The sequence below is a fragment of the Chiloscyllium plagiosum genome, unplaced genomic scaffold (genome assembly GCF_037043375.1).
Source record: "Chiloscyllium plagiosum isolate Xiang-an unplaced genomic scaffold, Cpla_swu_hap1 HiC_scaffold_25, whole genome shotgun sequence".
NCBI classification, from domain to species: domain Eukaryota; kingdom Metazoa; phylum Chordata; class Chondrichthyes; order Orectolobiformes; family Hemiscylliidae; genus Chiloscyllium; species Chiloscyllium plagiosum.
In genome coordinates, this window is record NW_028270163.1 from 47,173,739 (window position 1) to 47,201,367 (window position 27,629).

The 27,629-nt window shown below is 41.6% G+C and overlaps 1 protein-coding gene across 1 annotated transcript; it reads right to left on the reverse strand.

Moving 5' to 3' along the window:
* Positions 1 to 27,416, reverse strand: gprc5c (G protein-coupled receptor, class C, group 5, member C). The gene is made up of 5 exons (XM_043714943.2): positions 27,168 to 27,416; positions 20,841 to 21,897; positions 18,352 to 18,455; positions 8,762 to 8,953; positions 1 to 5,867 (listed from the first exon to the last, which is right to left on the reverse strand). The coding sequence occupies exons 2-4, from the start codon at positions 21,850 to 21,852 to the stop codon at positions 8,798 to 8,800; spliced, it is 1,272 nt and encodes a 423-aa protein (XP_043570878.1). The 5' UTR covers positions 21,853 to 21,897; positions 27,168 to 27,416; the 3' UTR covers positions 1 to 5,867; positions 8,762 to 8,797.
* Positions 27,417 to 27,629: the final 213 nt, after the last annotated feature.

Consider the following 27,629-nt stretch of genomic DNA (forward strand, 5'->3'; position numbering starts at 1 on the left):
CAATATAAAGAAGAGTTTATTTTTAACAAAAAAAAGTAGCATTAAAATAGCAACATCCCCTCTGGTATAACACAGTCAACACAATTATCTAGATGTCTTGGATTTACCTTAGCATTTGTGTTTGGACACCTTTGTTGTCTGAGTAAATCCTAATTCATTTCGTAACATTCTTACTAACATTTGTGAAATGGCTTCCTTTCAGAAACAAACTAGGATAACAGCTGAAAAATATATATTGCGGCTAGTCAAAACAACAGCAACAAAGGAATCCCAGGAAAAAAAAAGGTTAAATAACTCAGATACTCTGAACTTCACTCATCATTGGATAAGACAGCATTTCCGTTATGGTCAGATAGACATAATGTGCAATCAGATCCACAATTCAAAAATGGAGTTTGCTGGAAATAGCCAAAATGCTAAATTTAAAACGCAGTGATTCTACAGTACTATGCAAGACAAATATGGAGTCAGAGGCCAACTGGACCTTTTACAATTTGTTGGATTTTCAATCAGAAGACTGAATTTGGGAGTGGAGACCTTTAACGTCATGGGATTGGGATTTGCTCCTCTTTATTTTCCTTACAATGGGGACAGAAGAGAAAAGCTCCCTCTAGAATCAGGTTCTCAGCTGTTGAGTGATGGACTGCCATGTTTTACCTTTCTAATCATACCCAACGTCAATAGGTACTGGTCAGAACACTTGAGGGATAGAAGGGTGTGCCGAAAGTTATACCAAATAAGGTGGAAGGAAGCTCATGTAGAGCCAGTATCAATCAGTTGGGCCAAATGGCCTGTCTCTGTGCTGTAACCCTTTGTAATTGCAAAGTCTATTCTAAGGGAAGGGGCAATAGACAACTACTTTCATAACAATACAACATGGCAAAAGCAGAAATGTATATGAATGTTACATTCTTACAAATACTCATACAGGATAATTGATCATTAGTTCAAAGATGAATGCAAGCTTGGAACTTCAGCGTGTGAGTGTGATCAGTCTACTGTGTGTAAATTTAACTGTAGGTTAACCATGTAAAAATAAATACAAAAAGAAATCCAAAATCTGTTCCACATCTTTCACATCCTCTAATGATCAGAAATGATTTACATATCCATCTGAATCTAAGCAATCTTACATGAAAAGCAGGGAGTGACCTTTACAATGATGCAACTTATTCCCCAGATTTTAACAGCAAAACATGCAATTAACATACCATTATTAAAACGTAACAAAATCTAATTATAAAACATGTAAAAAGCATAAGCACTAAATGCCACAGAACATATATCCATTGCTTAGAAAGTGTATTCTTTGGCTAAAAGAGATATAAGGACTTAAATTATTACAAACTGTTTCTACTCAACCAACTTTCTTCAAATAAACCAACTTTTGAATTCACCAAAAAAAGAAAAATTATTGCTAAGCTCAGTTTTTTAAAAAATATAACCCAGTGAAAGGGCCATATTTTCCTCTTTTGCAGAGAATAGTAACCTCACAAAAACAGCAAATGGACAACTCTGTCATCAAAGTTCATTTACTCGATCAGGGATTGAACGCAAGTTGCTAATCACAACGTACCTATTTTGCTCCTATTTACATAATATGCAAACGTGCAAATCTCGAAGTTTTTATTATTAGGAACTCACTCATGGGATGTGGGCATCGCTAACTAGGTCAGCATTTATTGCCCATCCCTAATCCCAGACAGCAGCTAAGAGTCAACCACATTGGTCAAAATGACACAGCCAACATGGGCCAGGCTAGGTTTCACTCTTGGCACACGCTAGGAGTGGATCTGATGCCCAGAGACAGGAATAGCACCAGTTGCTGGCTTACTGCTTACAAAAGTGTGAAGGCCGTGCTAAGTATACCAACAAAGCAGTGAGAAATTTTTAGTTCTCTTCAGGCAGTGAATGACATACGAGAGGAGGAGATCTTTGGAAGCAGGCAATCACAAACATATACTGAACACAGAGATTACAGCAGCAGGTCAGCATCACCAGTAATGACTGATTTATTGACCTCATGATAAATAAGATTTGGGAATATCCCTGTAACAAAGTCCCATGATTTGAAAAAGCACAAAGAAAGGAGTACCATGATCAGCATAAAGATGGAGATAAGGTTTAACAGTTGGTTTTAGATTAGATTACTTACAGTGTGGAAACAAGTCCACACCGCCCCGCCGAAGCGCAACCCACCCATACCCCTACATTTACCCCTTACCTAACACTACGGGGAATTTAGCATGGCCAATTCACCTGACCTACACATCTTTGGACTGTGGGAGGAAACCGGAGCACCCGGAGGAAACCCACACAGACACGGGGAGAACGTGCAAACTCCACACAGTCAGTCGCCTGAGGCGGGAATTGAACCCGGGTCTCTGGCGCTGTGAGGCAGCAGTGCTAACCACTGTGCTGCCCACACGGTGAAAGTCTCAGGATTGGATGCATTTTAGAATTCAGCCAAAGATTGGGAAAATAGTGCGAGAGAGTTCATTGCCAGGAACATAGAAACTGATGGTAAAAGCTTCTAAAATATACAAAGAGAAAAAGAGCAAAAACAAATGTGGGTCATTTACTGGGGAATTATAAGGCAAGCAAAAAATTGCAAAACACATGCTTTGGTCGGGTTTCACAAATAATCTACCAGAAATGTTAGGGAAGCAGAGGTCCAGTGAGAGGGTGGAATGGAAGGAAATCAGTATTAATAAGAAAATGGTGCTGGGGAAATTAATATGGTTAAAGGCTGACAAGTCCCTACAGTCTGAGTACTGAAGGACGTGGCCTTGGAGATTTGGATACTTTGGTGGTCATCTTCCTTCCAAATTTCAATATACTTTGGAGCAGTTGCTACAGACTGGAGGGGGACAAATGGAACCCCACAATTGGAAGAGGGAAGGGGAAAGAGAAAAAAAAACACAGATTAGGTATAATACAGGCCATGTTGTAGTGAGAAAGTACATGCAATGGTGGGGAAATGCTAGAGTCTATCATGATGTGGAGGTGTTAGACTAGGATGGACAAAGTTAAAAATCACACAACAGCAGGTTATAGTCCAACAGGTTTTTTTTTTGGACTACTAGCTTTCGGAGCACTGCTCCTTCATCAGATAGCTGTGGAGCAGGATCATAAAGCACAGAATTTATAGCAAAAGCTCACAGTAGTGACACAAAATTAAGGGGGATTGTGAGGTGAGGAGGATGCAAGAAGGCCACATGGTAATGTAGACAAAACTTGTGAGTGGGCAAACGCATTGCTAATGCATTACAACATAGCTAAATGTTACAAAGTACACCTCGGTGTGAAAAACAGAAAGGAAGAGTATTATTTAAATGGTGAGTTGGGAAGTTTGATTGGAGAGCCCTTGTCAATGAAAGTAAACAGGCAGGTGCAACAAACAATTAGGAAGGTAAATGGTACAATGGCCTTCATTGTAAGAGTACATGCATACAGAAGCAAGGATGTCTTACTATAGTTGTACAGAGCTTTGATGAGACCACATCTGGAATTATGCACAGAGTTTTGATCTCCCTTCATAAGAAAGGATATGCTTGCCATAGAGAAAGAGCAGGGAAGGTTCACTAAGCTTATGCTAGGAATGGCAGGACTTTTGTGAGAACAGAGATTTGTTCAACTCGGCCTGTATTCACTCGAGTTTAGAAGGATGAGAGGGAGATCTGATTGAAACGTACCAAATTCTAGCAGGGCTGGACAGACTGGATGCGGGGAGGATGTCTTCACTGGCTGGGAATTTAAGGACCACTGGTTGCAGTCTCAGGATATGGAGTTGACTTTTTAGGACTGAGATGAGGAAACATTTCTTCACTGAAAAGGTAGTGAACTGGTGAAATTCTGTACCACAGAAGGCTGTGGAGACCAAGTCACTGAGTATATTCAAGGAAGAGACAGACATGTTTAGATTTTAGAAGCATCAAGGGGTATGGAGAAAAAGCAGGAAAATGGCATTGAGATAGAGCTTAGCCATGATCATATTAAACAGCAAAGCTGGCTCGAAGGGCTCAATCATCTGCTCCCACTCCTAGTTTCCATGTTAGTGCAGTAAAATTGGTAGTTAAATAAATAACTGCAATGCCAGATGGCACACTAACTTAACGTGATATACAAGAAAAACATAAGTGTCCAAATGATTAATAGATAAATTATCTATCATACAATACCCAAATGGAGAATTGCATTTAGACGCTAATAATGTCTTGCCATCTTCATGATAAAAGAAGAACCTGCTTGTTAGGGACCACATCTGTCACAGCAGCAACTATGACTCCTGTAATTCCTGCCTCGCTACAGGCATCTTTCTGAATGTCTTGCCCACGTGCAAGGACTCACTGATCAGGAGCTCAAGTCTGAAATCCTGAATGCAGCGTTCACCAGCTGACATAGACACAAAGTACACACACAGCCCAGCATGTCCACAATTCAGATCAAGGGAGAAGTCAGCCCGGGTTATCAGTACTCAAGGTTTCCCTTTAAGGCTAACCATTTAAATTCATTTTAGCTTGGAAGCAAGATGCAGAATCAAAACAGAAGAGGAAATTGATATCTTCCTCTGCCCCGCTTTCACTCTACTATGATCTCACATAGCATTCAATTTTTATGTCTTATAGCCAGAGGAAAATATGGTCCTGAGAAGAGTCTAGAATCTCACAATTGTGTCTTCAATGATAGATTTTGCCTTTGAAGGCTATCCTCATGTAACAGTCCTGTTATAGCCTATTCTCATAGACAGTAGAGTAAAGCAGTGTAGACAGTATCATCTTGTCACACATCTGCATGATGCAAAGATGCTTACACTAATGAAAGATGTAATATGGTTTGCTAACAAAAATGAAGATATGTGTTTCAGACAGCGGGACTGGGCATTGAAACACATGCTGGTTTTTGGTTTGGTTCACTTTGATTGTTTCATGACCTACTTCTACATTTCTGTTACAGGCTTGGAGCCGTCACTGCAGAAATACGATGATTAATTCTATTCTAGCCTATAAAACATAAGGAATAGCAATCCAAGTCTTGACACAGCGTGAGCTCAACCTGAAGCGACAAAGCCAATTCCTAAATGTGTGTTATATTCCTTCAGGTGGTCCATACGAAATAGATAATTTCAGTTTTATATCACAGGAATGAACAGTAGTCTGATTACAGAGCACACACAGAACATTAAACCCATCTCCCTTTTACATGGTGAGAAACTGGTTTTCTTTTCAATCATAGCTTGTACCTCTTTATTGCGGTTTTCAAGGACAGCATATACTGCAGGTCCCTCAACATCATTCAGGAGGCAGACAGCAGTACAGAGGTTGATGTAAGCAAATTTACAAGGCATTGCACTACAGAGAAAATTAATACCCATCATGCTATCTACCTTTTTAAAAAAAATCACTTCTGGGATGTTGTTGTAGTAGCATTTATTGCTTTCATCTGTTATTGCCCAGGAGAATGTGGTAGTGAGCTGCCTTCTTGAATCACTGCAGTCTATGTGGTGCAGGGTCAAAGCTGTAAGAAATCTATTCAGCAGAGTTCAGAAAGACTTTAAAGGCAATGCTTAAAGTAAACAGAGAACAAGTAGTGACAATGCAGTCTCCACCCTGCCTTGTATGGTCACCCACTCACTGGGGCTTGACTCAGTTGCTAAGCAGAATGCCTAAATCCAGTTGCATTCAGAAAACAATCCTTTTCATTTCCAGCTTAAATGCCACATCAACAGGACTTTCCTCCCACTGATCCAGTGTCACTCAGAGAATGGAAAACAATCTCAGCAAGTTGCAGTTTTAAAAAAAAAAATTAGCAAACTGTTGGCAGAGAGACTCCTTTCACCACAGAGATCTTCCATATTGGGAGCTCACCTGTTTATATGAAGAGAAAAGATAGGTTATTAGGATTGGTATGATTGAAAATTAGGTGGAAAATCAACCATCCTCACTTTGCTAGAAGTGTTTTATAAAAGTAATCATTCATGTTAGTAACACGTTGCCATTTTCCCTATATTAGTTCAGAATGATCACTAGACAGAAAAAGTGAGAAATGATCTGTATAATATACACATATATTGCTCAAAATCTCTAGGTTAAGAATTCCTCAGATGTCTATTTGGTGTGGATCATTAGTTGCATTGTGAAGACTCTGCTCATTTCTCATCATGACATTCTAAAGAAAGGAAGGGAAAACATTCACGAGTTTGTCAGCAGCAAGATCACACCAATCCCTTACATGTGTATTTTTTATCTTAAATTTCTGATGAAACAGGAAAATATAGCACTTAATCTTCACAAGCTCATTTATATTATTTCCAACTATTACCAAAGGTTTCACACTGACTAACACCAATGCCAATGGCTTGCACGTTAGAAGCTTTAATAAGAAGACTTGAAAGTTTACGAGTTTGCAAAGTGGCACTGATCCTTATCTATCAGCTGTACAGTTTTCAAGTGTAGGGTAGTTAATCCCCCCAACCCACACAGAGAGATGGATTGTTAAGTCCAGGGGATATGAAATGAAAAAAAAATCCATCATCATTTTACCAGAAAAGTGTTCTATAAAATTAATCATTCACGTTAACAACATGTTGGAAAACATATCACTGTGTCAACAAAGAGCCTTCATTTGAAGCTTGTCATTCAATTTTTAACTGGGGGCAGTGGGGTGGAATCTGAATGTATATTTTGGAAAACAGTCAATGGCCGAGTGGAAAACCAAGCCAACATCAATACAAGGACCCATTGGAAGTGTTACAGTTGCAGTTCAGAATACTAATTGAGCTGATAGTACAGTCCAAAAAAAAAATGCTGAGAATTTGAACTGAAATGTTTGATTTTACATAGAAATTGTAAAGAGTTGGTATCTGTGATTGGTAAGTTGATTGTTTGTTGTCAGGTGGTTATGTACTTCTTGGAGTTTAAAAAACCTTCCAGAATCTATGACTCTGTAAAACATGATCAGAATATCACATAAACAGCATAAGTTACTCGGTAAAACTGGGAATGGGACGTTACGTGTAGTAGCCCTTTTATAGTGATGACTGTCTCCTGCATGCTGTGAGCTGAACAACAGTTACAGCACCATGTATTTTAGTTTATCACGGATTGTGGCTGTCACTATGAGATCAGCACTTATTGCCTATCCCCAAATGCCCATGAAATCTGTGCAGGGGCTTTAGAAGCATGAACATAGCTGGATTTTTGCCTGAAAAGTTTGATTCAGATCCACAAACGGGTCACGAGAGGAAATTGGAAAAAGAACGAGGACTGGAAAAAAATCCAAAGTCTTTAATTGATTGCAGATTTTCCAAATATCCCACTCAGGTACAGTTAAATAATTTAAAAAAAAAACAAACTGTCTTAAGGTGCAGAGGCTCGGGGGGCCCCGCGTGGGTTTGCAAAAGTTTGATACACAGCCTGTGCTGCTCCTACTTCAACAAATTTGCAACACGTTGACAAAACAATGGAAGCCAGAATCGAACTCCTCTTTGTTTGGAGTGAGTCCTAAACTGTTTGCTGCAGGCTAGGTGCAGGCATCAGTGCTTTTATATTAACTTATGGATATAGGTATCGCTGGCTCGGTCAGGATTTATTGCGTGGCCCAATAATTTTCAAGAAGATGGCAACAGTAACCTGCCTTCTCTAAATATGAAGTCCATGTGGTGTGCATACAGTCACAAAGCTGTTGGAGTGGATACGACACAGGATGGTCGTGACATGGAGGCAAACTTCCAGGTGGTGATCCATCCATGCTTCTGTCAATCTACGTGGCAGGTTTGGAAGGTTCTGCCATTGGATTCTTGGTGAATTATTGCAGTACATCTTTGTAGATGGTACCGTTGATGCGTCAGTGGTAGGGACAGTAGACTCTTAAGGTGGTGAATGGGCTGACCATCAAGCTTTATCCTGGCTTGGGTATTACTGGAGCCCAACACATCCAGGCAAGTGGAGAGTTGGCCTGGTCATCCTTTGTAGATGGTGGACAGGCTTTGGGACAATGGGAGGTGAGTTACTCATTACAACATTCCAGCCTCCAACCTGCCTGTGTTTCCACAGTGCTAATGCGGCTGGTCCAGGTTACATGAGAGAAACTGTGATGTGATTAGATGACACATAGAGCTTGGGTGTTAGAAGCTTGCACATTAGATTAGATTCCCTACTGTGTGGAAACAGGCCCCTCGGCCTAACCAGTCCACACAGACTCTCTGAAGAGTAACCCACCCAGACCCGTTTTCCTCTGACTAATGCACCTAACACTACGGGCAATTTAGCATGGCCAATTCACCTGACCTGCGCATCTTTGGAGGAAACCAGAGCACCTGGAGGAAACCCACGCAGACACGGGGAGAATATGCAAGCTCCACACAGTCAGTGGCCTGAGGCTGGAATCGAACCTGGGACCCTGGTGCTGTGAGGCAGCAGTGCTAACCGCTGAGTCACTGTGTCGCCATTGTTGGGGGAAGGGCAGTTTAAGGAATCCCAGATTTATTAATCTTGGAGGGAACAAGCTAACTTTTGAGTTGAAAAAAAAAGTAGCTTGCCCTCAAAAAGAAAAACATAGCCAAGGACAAGATATTCTTAGACCAAAAGCAAAGCATTGCATTTAAAGTGTTCATGCCCAATGATGTACCCAGTGGCCTCCTCCATCATGTCGTTTCTTGTCTGGCCATTATCAACAAGCATCGCTGGTACTACTTGACTAATTGTCTAGGGCATCTCTAGGACAATTACAAACACATACACACATGGATTGAAAGCCATACATTTTGTCGGTGTTCTCTCTGCAGCCATGCAAGGTGTTAAAATGTCGGTCCATTCCTGCCATCTTGTTGGGCAGTCTGCCTGCTCTCAGCTGTAAATGCATCCTCTGCACGGAGGGTGGAGGCGTTACTGGAAAACGCTGACTGGTTAATGGTGACCCTCGGGATATAATGCTCATAGGGATTTTCTAACGACTTGAAGAACAAAACAAAAGCAGTGAGTAAAGACCTATGATTAAGGAAAAGTTAAGAACATGCTGAGGTTACAGTGCAAAGGGAGTTGAGAGAAAATAAAACAACTTTGTAAACTATTGGTTGTAAATAATTAATGCAAAACAATTATCCATGCACAAATTAAGCCTGCATTTTGTAAAACAATTGAAATTAAAACTATTTCAGCATACCTGTTATTTATGATTTCTCTGTAAATCTGCATAGTTTAGTTATAGGTATTAAGCTGCCATTTTCTTCCTATGTTTACTTGTCAATTGATTCTCCTTAGAATGTAATGATTCTTTGCTGGCACAGACATCAAGAGATCTCACTTGGTTATTGCCCTGGTCTAATGCTGGACAGTTAGTAATCGCAGACATTCCATTGTAGAGAGTGGGAGGCTGAGATTCATCTCAGCTAAGTGTCATCCTGCCCTTACCTGCTGTCCAAACTTGATCACTGCCAGCAGAGTTGGAACTCTGGTGTTTTATTCCCCTCCCTGAGACATTTGAGGAAACCCTCCCACCTCCACTGCAGGAGTGGTAGACACTGGCTGAAAACCAGATGTACACACAGCTACAAACGAAGCGCTATGGGATTTTAAGGTGTACTGAACTATATGCTCCTTGAAGCAGTACGGTGACTCAGTGGTCAGTGCTGCTGCCTCACAACAACAGGGAACCAGGTTTGAATCCACCCTCAGGTGACTGTCTGTGTGGCATTTACAGATTCTCCCAGTGTCTGCCTGGGTTTCCTCCGGATGCTCCGGATTCCTCCCAAGAACAAAGATGTGCAGGTTAGGCGGATTGGCCGTGCTAAATCACCCATAGTGTCCAGGGATGTGCAGGCTACCTGGGTTAGCCATGGGAAATGCAGGGATAGGCTAGTGGGATTGGTCTGAGTGGGATGCCCTTTGGAGGGTCAGTGTGGACTCGATGGGCCAAATGGACTGCCTCCACCCTGTAGGTGGAGAATTTCTACAATTCTGACCCCAGCTTCAAAGAACGCAGGCTGTTGTTGCTGCTAAAGCCCTTTTACTGCTTACCCTCCCAGTCCAGACTGTGGTTGGCACCATCTCTACACTGCACTCCCCACTACCAAATTGGTAGTGTCAATGCCTCCCTTACGCAAAGGCACATTGAATGTCAGCTAATCCTACACCTGTTGGTGTCACCACCTGGCCAACCTGATGACCAATACTGGTTGCCCCTCACTCACTGAGAACGCTTCCTGCTGCTGTATCGTCAAAATTCCAGCACCCAAATCTCCAGGCTGGAACGTCTGCTTGTCACACAAGGCACCAGTCTGCGCCCATCAAGTGTGAGATCAGAGCCCACTAATACATCAGGCCTCTTTCAAGTCCTTCTCAGACAGGAAATCTAAACTTGTTTAAAAAAAATAATCAAGACCAGTTTACTTCCAAACTGGTTACAATGGATAAACTGCCCATACATTTGTAGTTAATAAATTGATTCAATTTATAAACAGTTGTGCACTTAAGCCAGCATACACATTTATTCCAATATCCATTGAAAATGTAAAAAACACTTACATTTTTTGTCTTTACTATGAAATGAAAAAGTGAACAATCGGCAGGGCCCCCATCTTTTGGGTCAACTAAAGCTACTGCTATTAACTGAAAACTGTGTTGGATGTAACTCTTGCTGCAGTGTTTAACATCAGATATAACCTGCTAGGTCAGAATCTCGGTGTACTAAGGTGAAACAGAGAGGAATACCTGAAAAAGCTGACGTTAAGATTTTTTAAGAATGGAAGCACTTGTTTTGTTGAGGTCGGATATCCGACACTAAATATTGAGACACGTTTGGGCTTCACTTTAACAGTATTTCTTTGTTCCTTGCCGGCAGGAGTGATATGGGGATGAAGGGTGAACAGAAAGGCAAAGAAACAACAGCCCAAATCAGGAAAAGTAACTCAAGCCTTCGTCAAAATAAGCAGGAAACATACAATTATCATTCTGCTGCATTAAAAAAAATCCTTGCAGAAATCTCAAACTGAGTTCTACACTGTCGCATAACACAAGCAAGAGCTCCCAGTGTGCCCATATGTTGATGCAGGCTTCTCCACTTTGTGCCTATTTGTTGCTCTGTAGAATTTATTGCGAGATGCATATCCAAGATTCTGGTCAATGACAAAATGCTGTGCTACATCAACGCGCCTTTGGTCTTCAGCAGGTATATGGCCATCCTCAAAAGACAATGGTAGTATTTCAGGCTGAAGTGTCAACGTAAATAGTTACCATGGCCTTCCCTCACTGTAAAGATACATCAAACCCAAGGCCGGTCAAATAAACACAGCAAATAAGCACTTGCCCAAGGTCATGTAAACCCTTCCAGCTCACAGCTATTCTATCAGTAGTATACCTGACTAAATATCTAATCCCACTGATGTACTATGCTTCGTTTAAAACAGCAGGGAAAAAAAAATGACAGGCAAGTTTTTTGCTAAAAAGTTCTTTCCCTTGATAGAATTTATTCTAAGAAATTTTTGCGGGTGTACAAAAATCTTGTAGCAGTTACATCTCAAGAGGGTGCAACATTGTAGCAGGGATACGTTTGGAGATTCATACTTGTATAGCTGTCCATGTTCTTGTTTGTTCCATAGCATTGCATTAAATATTGAATAGCAAGACAGAGACCTGCTCAATGTAATTGGTTAGATTACGAACTGTTCCCTTTATTGCTTTTTAATAGTGCTCCACCTCCAAATGTAAATACCTTTGTGGGACTGCCTTTGGTTCCACTTCTATTGATTGAATTGTAATTCTTCTTCCTTCATTCTCCCCCACCTTCAAGAAACACTTCAGTGACAGTGTCAGTGATCAATGAATTGTGACTCACACATTTACATTGGCAGTGGCCAGTTCTATCTTCAATCCATCTTCTATCTCCTCTCATTACCCCTTCCCTACCACAGTCAGTCTTGCCCAAAAGCCATGTTTGGACAAGTTCTCCTGTTAAATTTCAAGAAGTCTCCAGCCAACTGCCTTTACTGCTAGCCAGGTACCTCCCAGTATTTTCTTTTGGAAGACCTCTATCATATTTTACCATTTCTTTACTTGGCCTCAAGACAAGAAAACAGCCCCTCATCCTGCCCACACAAAGGCTGCTTAGACTCCACTGCAATATCCCTTACCTTCCCACTTACCTCAGCTCACCAGCTACAATAACAGTCATCCACTCCTTTATCACTTCCAGGCTTAACCATTCCTGCCCACCTCTGTTTCCTTCAGCTCATCCAAACTCTTCCTGCCCATATTCTGCCTCCATCAAGACTTGGTCACCAATGACCAAGGGGTGGCACAGTGGCTCAGTGGCTCAGTAGTTAGCACTGCTGCCTCACAGCACCAGGGACCTGGGTTCTATTCCAGCCTCGGGTGACTGCCTGTGTGGAGTTTGCACATTCTCCCCTTGTCTGCATGGATTTCCTCCGGGTGCTCCGGTTTCCTCCCACAATCCGAAGAAATGCAGGTTAGGTGGATTTGGCTATACTAAATTGACCATACAGCTCAGTGAGGTGTAGGTTAGGGGTAAATGTGGAGTATTAGGGTGATTTACTCTTCAGAGGGTTGGTGTGGACTTGTTGGGCCGGATGGCCTGTTTCCACACTGTAGAGATTCTATGAATGACATATGACCTTACTGACGTGGACTGGCTTCAGTGCAAAAGCTGTCAGATTTCTTCACAGTCATACTAATGTCCTTTAGAGAAGGAAACTGCTACGATTACCTGATCTGGGCCTACATGTAACTCCAGAACCACAGCAATGTGTTTGACTCTTAACTGCCCTTTGGGCAATTGGGATGGGCAATAAATGCTGTCTTAGCAAGCAATGCCCTCATTCTGTACATGAATTCTGTACATAAAAAGAAATTCCTCTTCCCTCCCTCAAGTCCTACAACTCTCCAATCCTCTTGTGGCCTTTGTGGTTTCCCTCATCCCTTCTGGTAAAACTCACCACTGACAGGTGTACCATTGTTCCTATAATCCCTAATCTGCTCACATTTCTGTTCTCATCCTCATTCCTTTCTCCCATAAGCTATTCATTAATCCCGTCTCTTTAACCAAATATCAGGTCATCTTGGGGTCCATTTTCTCCTCATTCACTTGTAACACATCTGTCTTTACGATGCTACCCGAGGAATAAATATTGATTCGGATAATTTCCCTGTTCTTCATTGAAATACAGCAAGTCAGCAGGATCTTTCATATTGGCTCCCATAGGTGGATAGGGCTTTGATTTAAAGTCCATAACCAAGAGGCAGTATTTCTGACAATGCAACATTGAAGTAAGACTGTGATGATTGTGCTCAGACTCTGCAGTAAGGATTAAACCAGGAATCTGACGCAAGTGTGTTATCTACTGAACCACAACAGACACTTAGGGGAGTGTCAGATGTTATTGACTTTTTCTTGTTTAGTGCCATTAAATTGAATTACGTCAAAAAAACTACAAAAATGAAACACAGCTGGAAACATTTCAAATTGTGATGACAGCATGACAGAGAATGCTATTTACAGAGGACAGTGCCGTTCCAAGACAACTTCAGAGGAAAGGAATTGCATCAATGAACCGACTACAGCTTCAAGATTAGAAGACAAAGTCTCATCTTCCTACACACACCAGGTCAAACTTAATAACAAACCTCTGCAGCAAAGGTTCCTGACAAGTGCTGACAGATGATAAAGACACAGGAGTATCACAAGATGACAACAGCAGCTAGATGCCAACATTGATAATGTGAGGAGGGAGAGAAATAGATGAAAAAAAGCATAATTCTTGTGAACCATTAGAGTAAGTACAACTCATTGAAAAAGCATCAGTCTTTAACATGAACTCAAACACTGTCAAAGCCTGGCTCTTTCTGAAACAGTTAATTAAAGTCTGTAACTGAACTCTAATTTTGTTCAATCCCACAGATAATATACTGACATCATGCAAATTTCCTGTGTTTATGACAAAGACTCATTTTGTGGACACTATAGATATTTCAGTGAATGTTTTGATACAGATTTTGTTCCTAATTGAGAAAAGTTTACTATGAATGTGGAGTTCTATTCCAACATCAACCTGGTGTGCTGAACCGACCTGCTGCCAAATACAATTTATGAACCACAGTTGATGTTTGCTGTGACGCATTAATGGTTATATGCAGACAAACCTCCACCCCTCAATCATATTATCTGTGAAATCCAATACATTCTCTGTTAATATATTTGGAACTTTGAGGTGAACTGTCAGTGCTTTACAGATCTAGAGTATTTTAATGCTTACCCATAAAATTCTTTAAAATTAATTTTTAGAAAGTTAATTGATTTAATGGCATTTTGTCACAAGTGTGCACTTCATCATCAGTCATAAATAGCACTAAACATCCGTTTTCACTTCAAAAAGCACAATTAGTAGCTCAGAGGTTCCTGAACATGGCAGAACAGAAAAGAAATACAGCCAGTAGTCAGCCATTAATTATCTGAGGCAGCTTGTCAGTTATATGACTTCAGGGAGTCAGTTAGCTCAATTGGCTGGATGCCTGGTTTGCAGTGCAGAATGTCACCCAACAGCCTGGATCCAATTCTTGTACCAGCTGAGGTCAACATTGAAGGTCGTGGCCTTCTCAAACCTGCCCCTCACCTGAGATTAAACTCCCCACCCACTAATGAGTCTATGGTGACTATAGCTCTGCCTAAATGGTGAATAAGAACCTGGTGGGGGGAGAACTTGCATTACAACAGTGCCCTCATCACATCAGAATTTCCCAAACCTCACCGAAAGTTAAAAAAAAATTAAAGGACCAGTCAGAGGAGGTGCAGAAAGAATGTTTTCCCTGGACTAGAACCATGGGGCACCAGCTCAGAGTAAGGATCCAGCCATCTAGGTCTGAGGTGAGAACACAGAACAGTACAGAATAGGAACGGGCCCTTCAGCTCAACATGTTGTGCCAAACAGGACGCCAAATTAAACTAATCCCTTCTGCCAGCCATTGGCCCATATCCCTCCATCCCTTACATATTCACGTGCTTATCTAAAAGTCCCATAAATGTTCCTACCATAACTGCCTCCACCTCCACCCCCGGCAGCACGTTCCACGCTCCTACCACTCTCTATGTAGAACAATTTGCCCCTCACACCACCTTTTAACTTTTCCCCTCTCACCTTAAATGCATGCCCATAGTATTAGAGATTTCAACTCTGGGAGAAAGATTCTGACCATCAGCCTGTAATGATGCTGCTCCTTTAACAAGGTAATGTTGTCCCTGTTTTTTTTTCAGTGCAGTCATAACGACAAGTTCTGGGGTGTCTCGTTCTGATGGGTTTTAGGGCCAATTTGATTATTGCTAACAGATACTGCCTCAGGCAAAAGGCTTTAAAAAAAACTGTTGCACTATAAAAGGAGAGTGGCCAGTTCTGCCAGCTCAGCTTTTCTCTGGTTTGGTTTTTTTTGGCTTTTGGTCCGGCGGTTCAGAGCAAGCAATCCATTTTGAGGCTTCTGGTCGAAGAAACAGGTAGATGGAAGAAGGTGTTCTATGCTGAATCTCTCTGCCATCTCTCTCTCTCCTGTAAGACCCCATGTTTGACTTTACGTTTTTTGCCAAGGGATGTTTATGGAGATCGTTGCAGGAATTTGAAACAGTATCATTAAGTTGGGATAGTCTGTTGGGTTTTCAGATGGATTAAGATATTCAGTATTCTGTTCTCTTTTGTTTGTGTTTCATTCAGTAATCTTCAAATAAATTCTGTTTTGTTTAAAATTTAAGGGTTGGGCCAACTGCATCACTCTTGGAAAATCTGCTTTACACCTGCTTAAAACAACTCGCAAAGTTAGGGTCTGGGCAACTTCCCTGAAATGTTTTGAGGGGGTCTAGCCTGGTCCATAACAAGCTCTACCTATTTCATCGTACAGAGGGTGGTGAGTCTTTGGAATTCTTGTCCGAGCAGAGTGTGGAAGCTCAATCATTCAGTACGTACAGAACAGAGATAGATGGATTTCTGTGGTACGGTGGCTCAGTTGTTGGCATTGCTGCCTCACAGCACTAGGGACCCGGGTTCGATTCCCCCCTCGGGTGACTGTCTGTGTGGAGTTTGCACATTCTCGTGACTGTGTGGGTTTTCTCCGGGTGCTCCGGTTTCCTCCCACAGTCCAAAGATGTGCAGGTCATGTGAATTGGCCATGCTAAATTGCCCATAGTATTAGGTGCATTAGTCAGAGGGAAATTGGTCTGGGTGAGTTACCCTTCAGAGGGTCGGGTGGGACCTTGATGGGCCGAAGGGCCTGTTTCCAAACTGTAGGTAATCTAATCTAAATATTAATGACTTCCAGGGAAATGGAGATATTGGGAATACTTCACTAACAGGATGATCAACTGTGAGCTAGATTGGCAGAGTGGACAGGAGGGGTTGAATGATCCATTTCTCTTATGTTCCTTTGTTCAAAATGTTTCATAGCCAGTTAAATATCTTGGAAGTCACTACTGATAATTAGGAATTGCTGCAGCCAATCTGTGCAAAGCAAACCCCTGCAAACAGCAGTAAGATTACAAGGTAAAAATAATCAATTTTAGTGATATGATTGTGGGACTTCCCTGCAATTCTTCTATTGTGATCTTATTGAGGCTTATAAAATCATGAGGGGTGTAGATAAGGTAAATGGCAAGGGGCTTTTCGCTAGATTGGGAGAGTTCTAAACTAAGGGGCATATTTTTAAGGTGAGAGGAAAAAGATTTTAAAAAGACCTGTGGGATAGCTTTTTTTAAAAAAAGTGTGGTTTGTGTGTGGAACGAACTGCCAGAGAAAGTGATGGATGCAGTTAGCATTTAAAAGACATTTGGATAAGAACATGAAGAGGATACGTTTGGAGGGATAAGGGCCAAGTGCAGGCAGGTGGGACTAGTTTTGTTTGAGAACATGGTCGGAGTGGACTGGTTGAACCAAAAGGGCTGTTTCCATGCTATACGACTCTGTGCCAACGTGGTGAGATCTTTTACATTCACTAGAAAAAGATCTTGTTTTAAATCTCTTCCAACGGCACCTCAGTGCAGCACTTTATTAATTGATAGAATGCGGTCTCTTCCAGTTTCCATTGTATGCTGATCATGTTATGGTAATTTTAAATAGAATAGGCAGGTTGGGAGTTGCTAATTGTAATCAGTCATTAACTAACGTGCAGCTTTCTGCAAATTTAATCTTTCTATTTTATTTAAGCACTAACTCATTTTGATATATTACAAAGGCACAAAGTCAATCTTAGATGTTGCTCTGTCTTTTGAAGGCATTAAAGTACAAACTCTGATGGGGAGGTCCGTGCTATGTTCACTTAATGGGTCTTTTTTCAATACAGGAAAGCATTAAATATTCATATGAAAAATTTGCCAATAACAGCTTCTACTTTCTAACTTGAGTACTACTCCTGGATGACCTCTGGCATGAATCAAGACAGAATCTGGACAGCAAGGGCATTATTTAATAACTGAGGCCAAATTCAACGAAACTCAAACTGATTCTCTCTCAACATTCAGAAACGATTTGCATTGCAGCAGTTTATTTTTGGATAAAAATCAGGACCAAGACCGTGGATGCTTTTTCCTGACTTCCTCTAGTCCAGAGCAGAGTCTAACTGGAACATGGCTAAACTGGAATAAATGGAATAGCAGATTTTAGAGAGAGAGAAAAAAAATCAAAAGAACTGTGGATGCTGGAAGTCAGAAATTGCTGGAAAAACTCAGCAAGTTTGACAGTATCTGTAGAGAAAAATCAGGGTTAACATTTTGGGTTCAGTGACCCTTCCACAGAACACCAAAATAGCAAACATTACTGATTTCTGAATTAACTGGCATTATTTTTGTGTGTATGCATGGCCCAACAGAAACTCCAGATATGATGGGTTCAAACATGTCACTTTTATGAATGAAGCATATCTACCAGTAGAAAGGAGTATTAGCACCTTTGACCCTATACATCAGAGAACGGTGCAACAGAATGAACATGAGCTACAGTGTGATGGAAGTAAAAGAAAAGGCGTATTTTCTGCTGCTCGATTTTCTTAGATTTGCTTTTCAAAAGCAATACAAGTAGACTCTAGTTCTCCAGTTGTAGCCAACAATCTCTCTAAACTTTCTGCTAATGATTAACATGTTAACAATTTTTTTTTAAGTGCGCAAGTTCTGGTAAATCCACAATGGGACCATATCAATAATAAATTCAAAGGCAGTCTTGTGTAGAAATAGCTTGTGACTCACATTAACCAATCACATCTCTTTTGACCATTGTTCTGTTACGGTACATTGTATAACGAGCATCCAGACACAGGGGAAGAAACCTAGTGGTTGATGTTTTCAAAATGCCAATAAATTGAGATAACTTACGTTGGTTTTGTTCATCAATGCCATTTCAGTCGGCTGGTATACACTGTTCCGAAGCTGTCCATTGTAACCACTATAACCTGTGTAAGGGGATTTGGGCTTGTTTGCTGGGAAAATAAATAGACAAAAAGTCACACTGTATTTTTCTGAGAAAAACAATCGCCCTCTTTATTTTAGAAGTCATTTGGCTCTTGGTAGTTTTATCTCAAGTAATTTAATCATTACAAGTTCAATTCCCAAAATGTGCCAAGTGTGTTGAACTCAGTCTGAAGGAAGAGTGACAGGCATGCTGCAATTGACCCTGGTATCTTTCAAGTCTGAAAACTGCCCAGACTTTCCATGGGATAGTAATCCATCAGCCCCTGCTGAATGCTGGGGTCAGGGTTAGTTGTGATCCCTCTGCCCTTTGCCAGCATACCAGTATTTATTACTGCAGCTCTGAAATAGATAACGACCACTTGGGTCGGTTATCAGAGAATACCCAACATTTTTGCTTTCATTAGGAAGTGTCAGCAACGCTGAAAAAGCCATTCTTAATTGTCCACAGAAGATAGTGATGGGTTTTCCTCTTCAAATTACTTAGTAGCTGACAAGGCCACTTCACAGGGCAGTTAAGAACCAACTGTGTGGGACAGGAATCATAGATGGTGCTGGTTTCCTTCCCTTAAGGAAATCAGTGCACTAGCTGGCTTTTTGCAATTATTCCAGCAAGGATTCGCTATCACTTTTAGGGAAGTTAGCTTTTAACTTCCAAATTTGAAAAATGCCACGCAACCTGAATTTTTGAATTAGGTTGAGTTAGGACAATCAGACTAACAATGTATAAACCAGCAGAGTCAGAGGTGGGTTTTGTTATTACCTGCTCACTTTGGGTTAATCTTTTCTGGTATTAATCATTTAGTTTAAAGTATGGTTGAAGTGTTCTGTTCTTTGATACAGGAGTCCTGACCTTTGCTGAGGGGCAGGGGAGCAGCTAGAGGAATTGGTAAAAGCAAATGAGAAATCTTTTGCAGTTAGAATAGTTTAAGGTTAAGATGTGGTCTGCTCTCATTTCCACTAGTGCTATTTAACTTGCTAATTTCAGCACTGAATGAATTACTAGCCGTATATAAAAAAAATACAAATAGACAAAAGTCCTGACTTGGCTTTGTTTTCTAGATTTTATCCCCTCCCCAACTTTCCCTCGCTTGCTCCTTCCACAAATTTTGCAGATGGGAAGTCAGAGCTGTGTCCACATTTCTAAATTCTTTAAAAAAGACCACCTTGGGGGTTACATTTCCAAAAACTGGATCGTTCATCTCCTTTTAAAGATGGAACACTTTACTCCATCCTGCAGCTCAGTGTAAAGCTTATTTATCTATACATGTTTGCACAGCAAGAAACTCTGGGACTTGAACTTGTAAAGTTAGAGTTGGAAAACATTATTCAATAATTTGAGACATTAGGTTACTACTTATTGATTAAAAGATAAATGAATAAAACTCTTGAATGCATTTCTTGTTCATTCTGAATCCCAAAAGGCCCACTTCTCAGGGGAGGTGGCAGGGTAGTGGTAATATCACTAGCCCAGTAAGATAGAACCCCTGGCGAATGACCTGGGATTGTGAGTTGGAATCCTGCCATAGTAGATGGTGAAATATGAGCTTAATGAATAAAATCTACAGTTAAGAACCAGCTAACCATTGTCAAGTACTTTAAAAGTTCATCTGGGTCACTAACGTCCTTTAAGGGAAGAAATATGTCACCCATATATGGTCTGGCTTACACATGACTACTAACCCATGGCAACCTATTTACCTGCAACTTATTTTGTTGCTGTGTAGACATTGGGGATCCTTGCATGGAGTGGCTTTTGGAGGTGGAGCCCATTCATTGGCATGCATGGAGCTTCCTCATGATTGCATAGCAATGTGATTGGCTCTAAACTACCCTATGGAAAGGCTCTACTACACCACTCAGATCAAGGGGCAATTTGGGATTGGCATAAATGCGTGCTCAGCCAGCAACATTCACACTCCATGAACATATAAACAAAGCAATCTGTGCCCTCTTGGCCCTGGACAATGTTCAAATCCATTGCACAGCAGAAGCAACAATTGACAAAAAGTATAAAGCAAGTTTCTGCCACTTTCCACTTTTAAAGCTGCTGTTCATCATCATTCTCCACTCTCTTTGCTAACCCAACCTTGTGAATAGTGTCGACTCAATTACCTGTAACAATATTGCTAAATGTGATCGCTGCCAAACGCTAGCGTAATTACTGAGAGCAGGCAGCAATGAGGACTGGTAATAATGCTGCTGGGAATGTGGTGAAACTGCTTGAGACTGCCTGAAAAATCAGCCTTCCATCTGCTAAAGCCAAAAGAAGTTTAGTTAATTCATAATAAAGCTGCTCGGTGCCAATTCCTAATAGGGACAGTTCTTGTCAACTGAAGAAAAGTAAGCATTTATATCTCTAAACTTCAAATGACTCAGAACATAATTGATCTAACCTGAATTGGGTTCATCCATTGAGAATGCTTTGTTTTCTATGTACATGTGTTGAGCTTGCTGTTCCTTTAAGATGGTCTCATAACCCACTCCTCTTGTTGGATATACCTCTTCGACATAATGCTGCTCCGTACTAGCTTTTGTCAGATGGCAGATCTCAGGGATGATGTACATAAAGACAAACACCCAGGCGTTGGCAACCAGTGCAATAGAGAGTGTTGGATCATTCCAGGTTTGATTTCCGACTTTCTTATTTCCATAAACATACATTACAATCCACACAATCCAGATGGCGATGGAGAAACTAACTGTGACAAGGATAAATACACCATGTTTCTTCCAATGTTTAAAATGACCCCACTGAGTGGACACAGCAAGACCAAATGTAATTGCAATAAGAAACATAACGTAAATTAAAGCCATGGCAAAATCCATATTAGCAATATTGCAAGGATCTCCAAGAAATGCAGAACTGGTGCCATTATTCCTTACAATGGTGATTATTAACCATTCAGTATTTATTATTACTTCCACAAGGGTGAGAGAAAATGCCAGGATAAAAATGTGCCAGGCTTTAGGACCATTGTTTTTTCTGACAAGCAAGTTCAGTCTGAAAGAGTGTGCCAACATGCAGGAAAAGCAGATTGCAAACAGAACGCCAAACAAGAACCTTCTGGAAGCGCAGGTTGCGAAGTCCTTATTGATAATGAAATCAAAAACCAGGCAAAAGAGCCCGAATGTGCCAAAAATGAAAAAAACCTGAATTCCAATGGTACTCTTCCTCTTGCTGTCTTGGACAAAGGGTATGCTCGCTAATAAAACTAGTGTCAGCACAAAGCAACTTAGAATGCCAGCACTGGCTAGAGCTTGTAACACAATCCCCCAGACAGCTGATAAATCACAAAGGTTGAAGTAAAGTGAGTCGAGGCTAGCAGCACAACCCACTGGAGCGACGGCTGCAGCCACAGGGAGGAGACTGATCCACAAAGGAAGCTGCAATGTGCTTAGCCTCATCTTTAACTCAAGTTGGTCGATCTGAAAATGGATTTCGTCACGTGCCTAGAAGAGGAAAAAGCAACGGGTACAGGTTATCAAATTACACTGCACTCTATCATCGGAAGATTGCTGGATTCAGTCTAACATCAGTGGTCAGTGAGAAAGTGTGCCATTGTTTAGAACAACAGGATAAAACAACTTATTGCACACTCAGGAATGCTTTCTTGTTATTTTTAAAAGAAGAATTTTTGCCATGTCAGGTTCATTTTGAATGAAAGTACTTTTGAAAAACGAAATTCCCTGTACACAAGGCTTCATGCACAGGAGTATAATAAGGTTATCAAAAGAGTATACTGCTGGCCTTTTGTTCTTTGTTTACTCCCCTGCTATATTTCCCATGCTTCTTTTCTGAGGGTTGGTGACTACACATGATTATGGGCTTTTGGTCGAAACGTCGATTTTTCTGCTCCTCGGATGCTGCCTGACCTGCTGTGCTTTTCCAGCACCACTCTGATCTAAACTCTGGTTTCTAGCATCTGCAGTCCTCACTTTTGCCTGATTACAAAACCAGTCTAGATTCAATGGATCAAACATGAAACTAATATTCTACAGAAATTTGAGCTGGCTGCACCAGTGCTCAAATTCTGATTGTTCAAAATGAGATGTTGATCTTACAGTAACTTACAAACTTTTTTTTCCAATAAAACCGTGCAAAACATTTTACCATCTTCTGGGAAATCCAACTAAGGAAAATCTCCCTCACTGCGTCCCGCTGCTGGGATTTTTGAAATTACAGCTTGGTTATTAGAATCTCGAAGAATGAAAACAAAAACAAATGTTTATATATTTATAGTGCTCATCCCAGTCTGTTATTTACTCATGAGATTTGCTTGATTTCCCAGTCGCTTGACAGGAGAGAATGTTGTTTATAATCATAGTTACAGTCTCCTAGTGAGTGAAATCCCTTCCTGAGTGACCATCTCCAGATCAACCAGCAGCCTCAGTGAGTGGTGTTACAACCATCAACTGTACCACTCTGAAGGCTGAAATTTGTGCTGCTTCTTTCTAAAATCAAAACGTAACCAAGTTGCAGTGTTCAAAATATAGAGCGGATTTTGACATTGAGAAAGTTGATAGCCCATTATATATCTTACCAAGATCAAGGCAAATAATACGCACGAAGAAACATAACCTGGTTACCAATCTAACAGAACAGAGTCAAGATCTACCTTGCACAATCTAGCAACCCATAAGTAGGCCATTCACCAATCATACCTGTGCTGGATCTTTGAAACAGCTAACCAATCAGCTGCATTCCTTGGCGCCACTCCATAGCCTGGATTACATTTCCCCCTTATGTTTATATCTAATTTCCTTCTCAAAAACAATTCAGAGTTGCACACTTTCAATTTGTCTCCAATAGCCTGCGTGTTAAATGCACTAAGTCTGAAGCTTTTAAATACTTTTTTGGCAAGTTCGAAACTTGAATTATTCCATCATTCTGAGCATTTTACAAGTCAGTAAAACAAATCCTAATGTCATGACATTAGCACAGCACAGTCTATGAGACTGCACATGTACCACAGAAAACAAGGACACGGAAAAAAAAGACAAAAAACATTCAGACCTCAGTACATCATACACATTCACTGAAAAGGTGTTGTATTGTATAACTCACAACTGAATAATACTGATGGACATCTTGTTCCCAGCTTTAAGCTAGTTACAGAAACTGGGCTTATGTGACACATCGACATCTTGTTCTACACTTCATTAACACTTTTGCTTGTTGATCAATGAAAAAGAAGATGAAATAAGAATATCAAATGTTAGTAAAACAGTACTTGACTGAGCAAAAACAATGAAAATTTTGTTTTCCTAGACTTCATTGAATCATAGAATCCCTACAGTGTGGAAACAAGCCCTTCAGCCCAACAAATCCACACTGACCCTCTGAAGAGTAATCCACCCAGACCCATTCCCCTACTCTTATTATCCTATATTTACCCTTCACTAAAGCACCTAACCTGCACATCCCTGAAGACACTTATGATATATTAGGCAAAATGTTAACTTAAACTAGTGAAAATCAATACCTGCAGCAAGTATATAACAAATGGCCTCAATGCACAAGGATTCAGTAAAGGAAAAACTATTCACAAACAGACTGGTGACTTGTATTCAGTCACAATTATTGATTAAAAGGTATGCATATGTAAATAGTGAAGAACAGGGTGAAGCTTTGGTATACTTGCCTAATAGATTAGATTAGATTAGATTACATACAGTGTGGAAACAGGCCCTTCGGCCCAACAAGTCCACACCGCCCCGCCGAAGCGCAACCCACCCATACCCCTACATTTACCCCTTACCTAACACTATGGGCAATTTAGCATGGCCAATTCACCTGACCTGCACATCTTCGGACTGTGGGAGGAAACCGGAGCATCCGGAGGAAACCCATAGTGAGGTAAGAGTTGAAAAATGTGGTGCTGGAAAAACACAGCAGGCCAGGCAGCATCCGAGGACCAGGAGAAGTCTCCTGCTCCTCGGATGCTGCCATGCCTGCTGCGTTTTTCCAGCACCACATTTTTCAACTCTGGTCTCCAGCATCTGTAGTCCTCACTTTCTCCTAATAGTGAGGTAAGAGAAGCACAGCAGATCAGGCAGCATCCGAAGAGCAGAAAAATCAACATTTCTGGCAAAAGCCCTTCATCAGGAATGTTTGCTCAAATTGTAAATTTTCCTGCTCCTCAGATGCTGCCTGACCTGCTGTGCTTTTCCAGCACCACTCTAATCTAGACTCTGATCTCCAGCATCTGCAGTCCTCACTTTTGCCTAATAGTGAGGTAACTCAGTTTGTCTTAAGTTTCACTGATGATGAATCATTATTCCTAGGAACAGGAGGCCATTCAACCCATTGAGCCTGTTCTGACATTCAATGAGATCAAGCAGATCTGTGGCCTGCCTTGGCTCATACCCCCAAAACGCTTGCTTAACAAAAAAAAAACTTTCTACCTTACTGTTAAAACTAACAGATGACCCAACATCAACTGCCATTTGTGGATGAGATTCCAAACCTCTACCATCCTGTACATTTAAAGTCCATCCTAACATCTCTTCTGAATGGTCTGGCCCTAATTTTTCGACTATGTCCCCTATTTCTAGAAGCCAGAACTAGTGTTTATTTTTATCTACTCTGTCTTTTTCTGTTAGAATCTTGCATATTGAAGATCACCATCCAGAACAAAGCAGCCCACTTGATTGGCACTTCATCCACAAACATTCATTCCCTCCACCACCGATGCTCAGTAGCAGCAACGTGTACTATCTACAAGATGCATTGCAGAAGCTCACTGAAGATCCTCAGACTGCACCTTCTAAACCCACGGCTACTTCATCTGGAAGAACAAGGGCAGCAGACATATGGGAATACTCCCACCTTCAGGTTTCCCTCCAAGCCACTCATTATCCTGACTTGGAAATATAGTGCCTTTCCCTCACTGTTGTTGTGTCAAAATCCTGGACTTCCCTTCCTAAGGACATTGTGGGTCAACTCAGAGTACGTGGACTGCAGCGGTTCAAGAAAGCAGCTCACCACCACCTTCTCAAGGGCATCTAAGGATGAGCTACTAATGCTGGACAACAAAATGAATAAATAAAAAATAAGATTTTTATCAGCTCACCCCCTAACTTTCTAAATTCTAGAGAAAACATAGAAACTAAGCACTGGATTGGTACATCAGTCATACTCTTGCTTCAGAGCTGGAAGGGGTTGAGTTCAAGCTCCACTGTGGGATTTCAGTACCAAATCATGGTGCACTTCAGTGCCGGACTGAGGCAACACTGCATCTTTCAAACTGAGGCTCTCTCTGTCTATTCAGGTGGATGTAAAAGCTCTCATTGTGCTGCTGAAGAGAAGTAGGAACTTCTCCCAGTGGTCTCAGCACTTATTACTTTGGCATGTATCTCTCTTTGTTGGACATTGCTGTGCACAAATTGGCATGTTTGCCTACAAAGCAATTACCAATATATTTCACAAGAAATTCACTGTTTGTAAAGCACTCTGGGATGTTCTGAGGTTATTAAAAGCATGACAAACATTCAAATACTTTCTAGTTTCGAAGAGTTGTAAAAACAGCAGGAAGGTTTCCTTCCTGAACTGGCAACACCAACGTCTGTTTATAAAGGGCTTTTAATGCAATATTCCAAGGTGCTGCACAGGAATATTGCTTTAAAAAGAATGACACCGAACTACAAAAGTAGATAGGCCAAAGGCTTTGTCTGAGAGGTAGGTGTTAAGGAGCAAGTTAAGGGAAGACTGAAGAGGGACATGATTGAGGTGCATTAAATTAGGAGGGGCACAGGTGTGATACATAGGAAGGAACCTTTCCCCTTGGTGGAAGGATCAGTGACTGAGGGTGTCGTATACAGGCAGGAGATTTAGAGGGGATGTGAGGAAAAAAAATCCTTTTACCTAGGGGGAGGTAGGAATCTGGAACTCACTGCCTTGTAAGAGTGTTGGAGACAGAAAGCCTCATAACATTGAAGAAGTATTTAAGTATGCAACCATTATGCCAAGGCATACAAGGCTATGGGCCAAGTTCTGGAAAATGAGATTCAAATAGTTGGGTGCTTGTTTTTGACTGGCGTAGACTCGATGGGCTGAAGGGCTACATGAGAGCCAGAGGTTTTGAGAGGGAAACGCAGAGTTTGGTGGGTTGGAAGCTGAAGGTACAGACTCCAGTGGCAGTGCGGAATGCCTAAGGGAGCTGAAAGCTGGGGTGCAGGTAACTGGGAAATTTGTCAGACTGGTGTGGATTTCAGAGATGGGGGAGGGGGAAACTGCCCCTGAAAATACCTGAGAGAGGCCCCCAATACCCACAAGGCAGGAATGAGAAAGCTGGACTAATGCAGCAGGAAGCAACCCAGGGGAAGTGGAGAACCGGCTCTGGGGAATGCACGTTCAGGCGTGTTGAGCCCCTCACTCTCCCTGTTCCATTGAGAACCTTATCTGTGTGTGTACCGTCTACAGCGAGAGAGAGGCACCCACACAACCCGAAGACTTTCGAAACTCCCAACGTGAGCACAAACTCATACTTTACTCCCAGAAGGGTAGACTCTACAAAATAAAACGAAGCCGCTGCATCTTTGACCCGGAGTGCCTGATTGGAGCACATTGCGATTTGACAAAAATTAATCCCATCTGGAAAATGTACACCGCGGGGTTCGTTCAGGCTGGGGGGAGGGGGGCATTCCTTACTGCTGCACACACACAAATACAGAGACACAGACTGAGCCCGGGCTGAGTTGGAGCACCCATCGGCTCTTACCTTCTCCTTGTCTCGCCGCTGTCCCGGAGCGTTCCTTCCAGATACAACGAGCCGGGAGTCTGAGTGGGAACTGGGAGCTTGCAACAGCCTGAAAGCCCCGCTTCAGTGCACTCCCTGGATTACAGTGCACTCAGCTATTAGCCCAACGCACTCGCTGGCTCTACTCTCCTGCTTGTGTGTGTGAGTGAGAGAGAGAGAGATCTGATTTGTTGTTGATGTGGGAAGGATTTTGAAGAGTTAAGGTAAATCTCCCAGCCACAGAGTGGGAGTGACTCTCTGCAAACTAACCCTGTGTATTGACCTCAGCATGACGTGTCCCTCCACTCGATTGCTCATCCCCCTGTTTCAAATACACACTTATCACCACACACTGGCCGAGAACTTCCTTCAGAGCCATGTCCCGGGACTGTCTCTCATTCACGATCCTTCGGCAGTCTACCTACTGCTGAAAACAATGTGAGT

Bases quoted from the DNA above. Each gene is read 5' to 3' on its own strand.
- gprc5c (XM_043714943.2), bottom strand. From the start codon at position 21,852: ATGAGGCTAAGCACATTGCAGCTTCCTTTGTGGATCAGTCTCCTCCCT. The intron at 18,456-20,840 runs GTTAGATCAATT...TTATTTTCCCAG, and splicing joins AATGGATGAACCCAATTCAG to CAAACAAGCCCAAATCCCCT. The intron at 8,954-18,351 runs GTAAGTTATCTC...TTGTTCTTCAAG, and splicing joins CATTGATGAACAAAACCAAC to TCGTTAGAAAATCCCTATGA.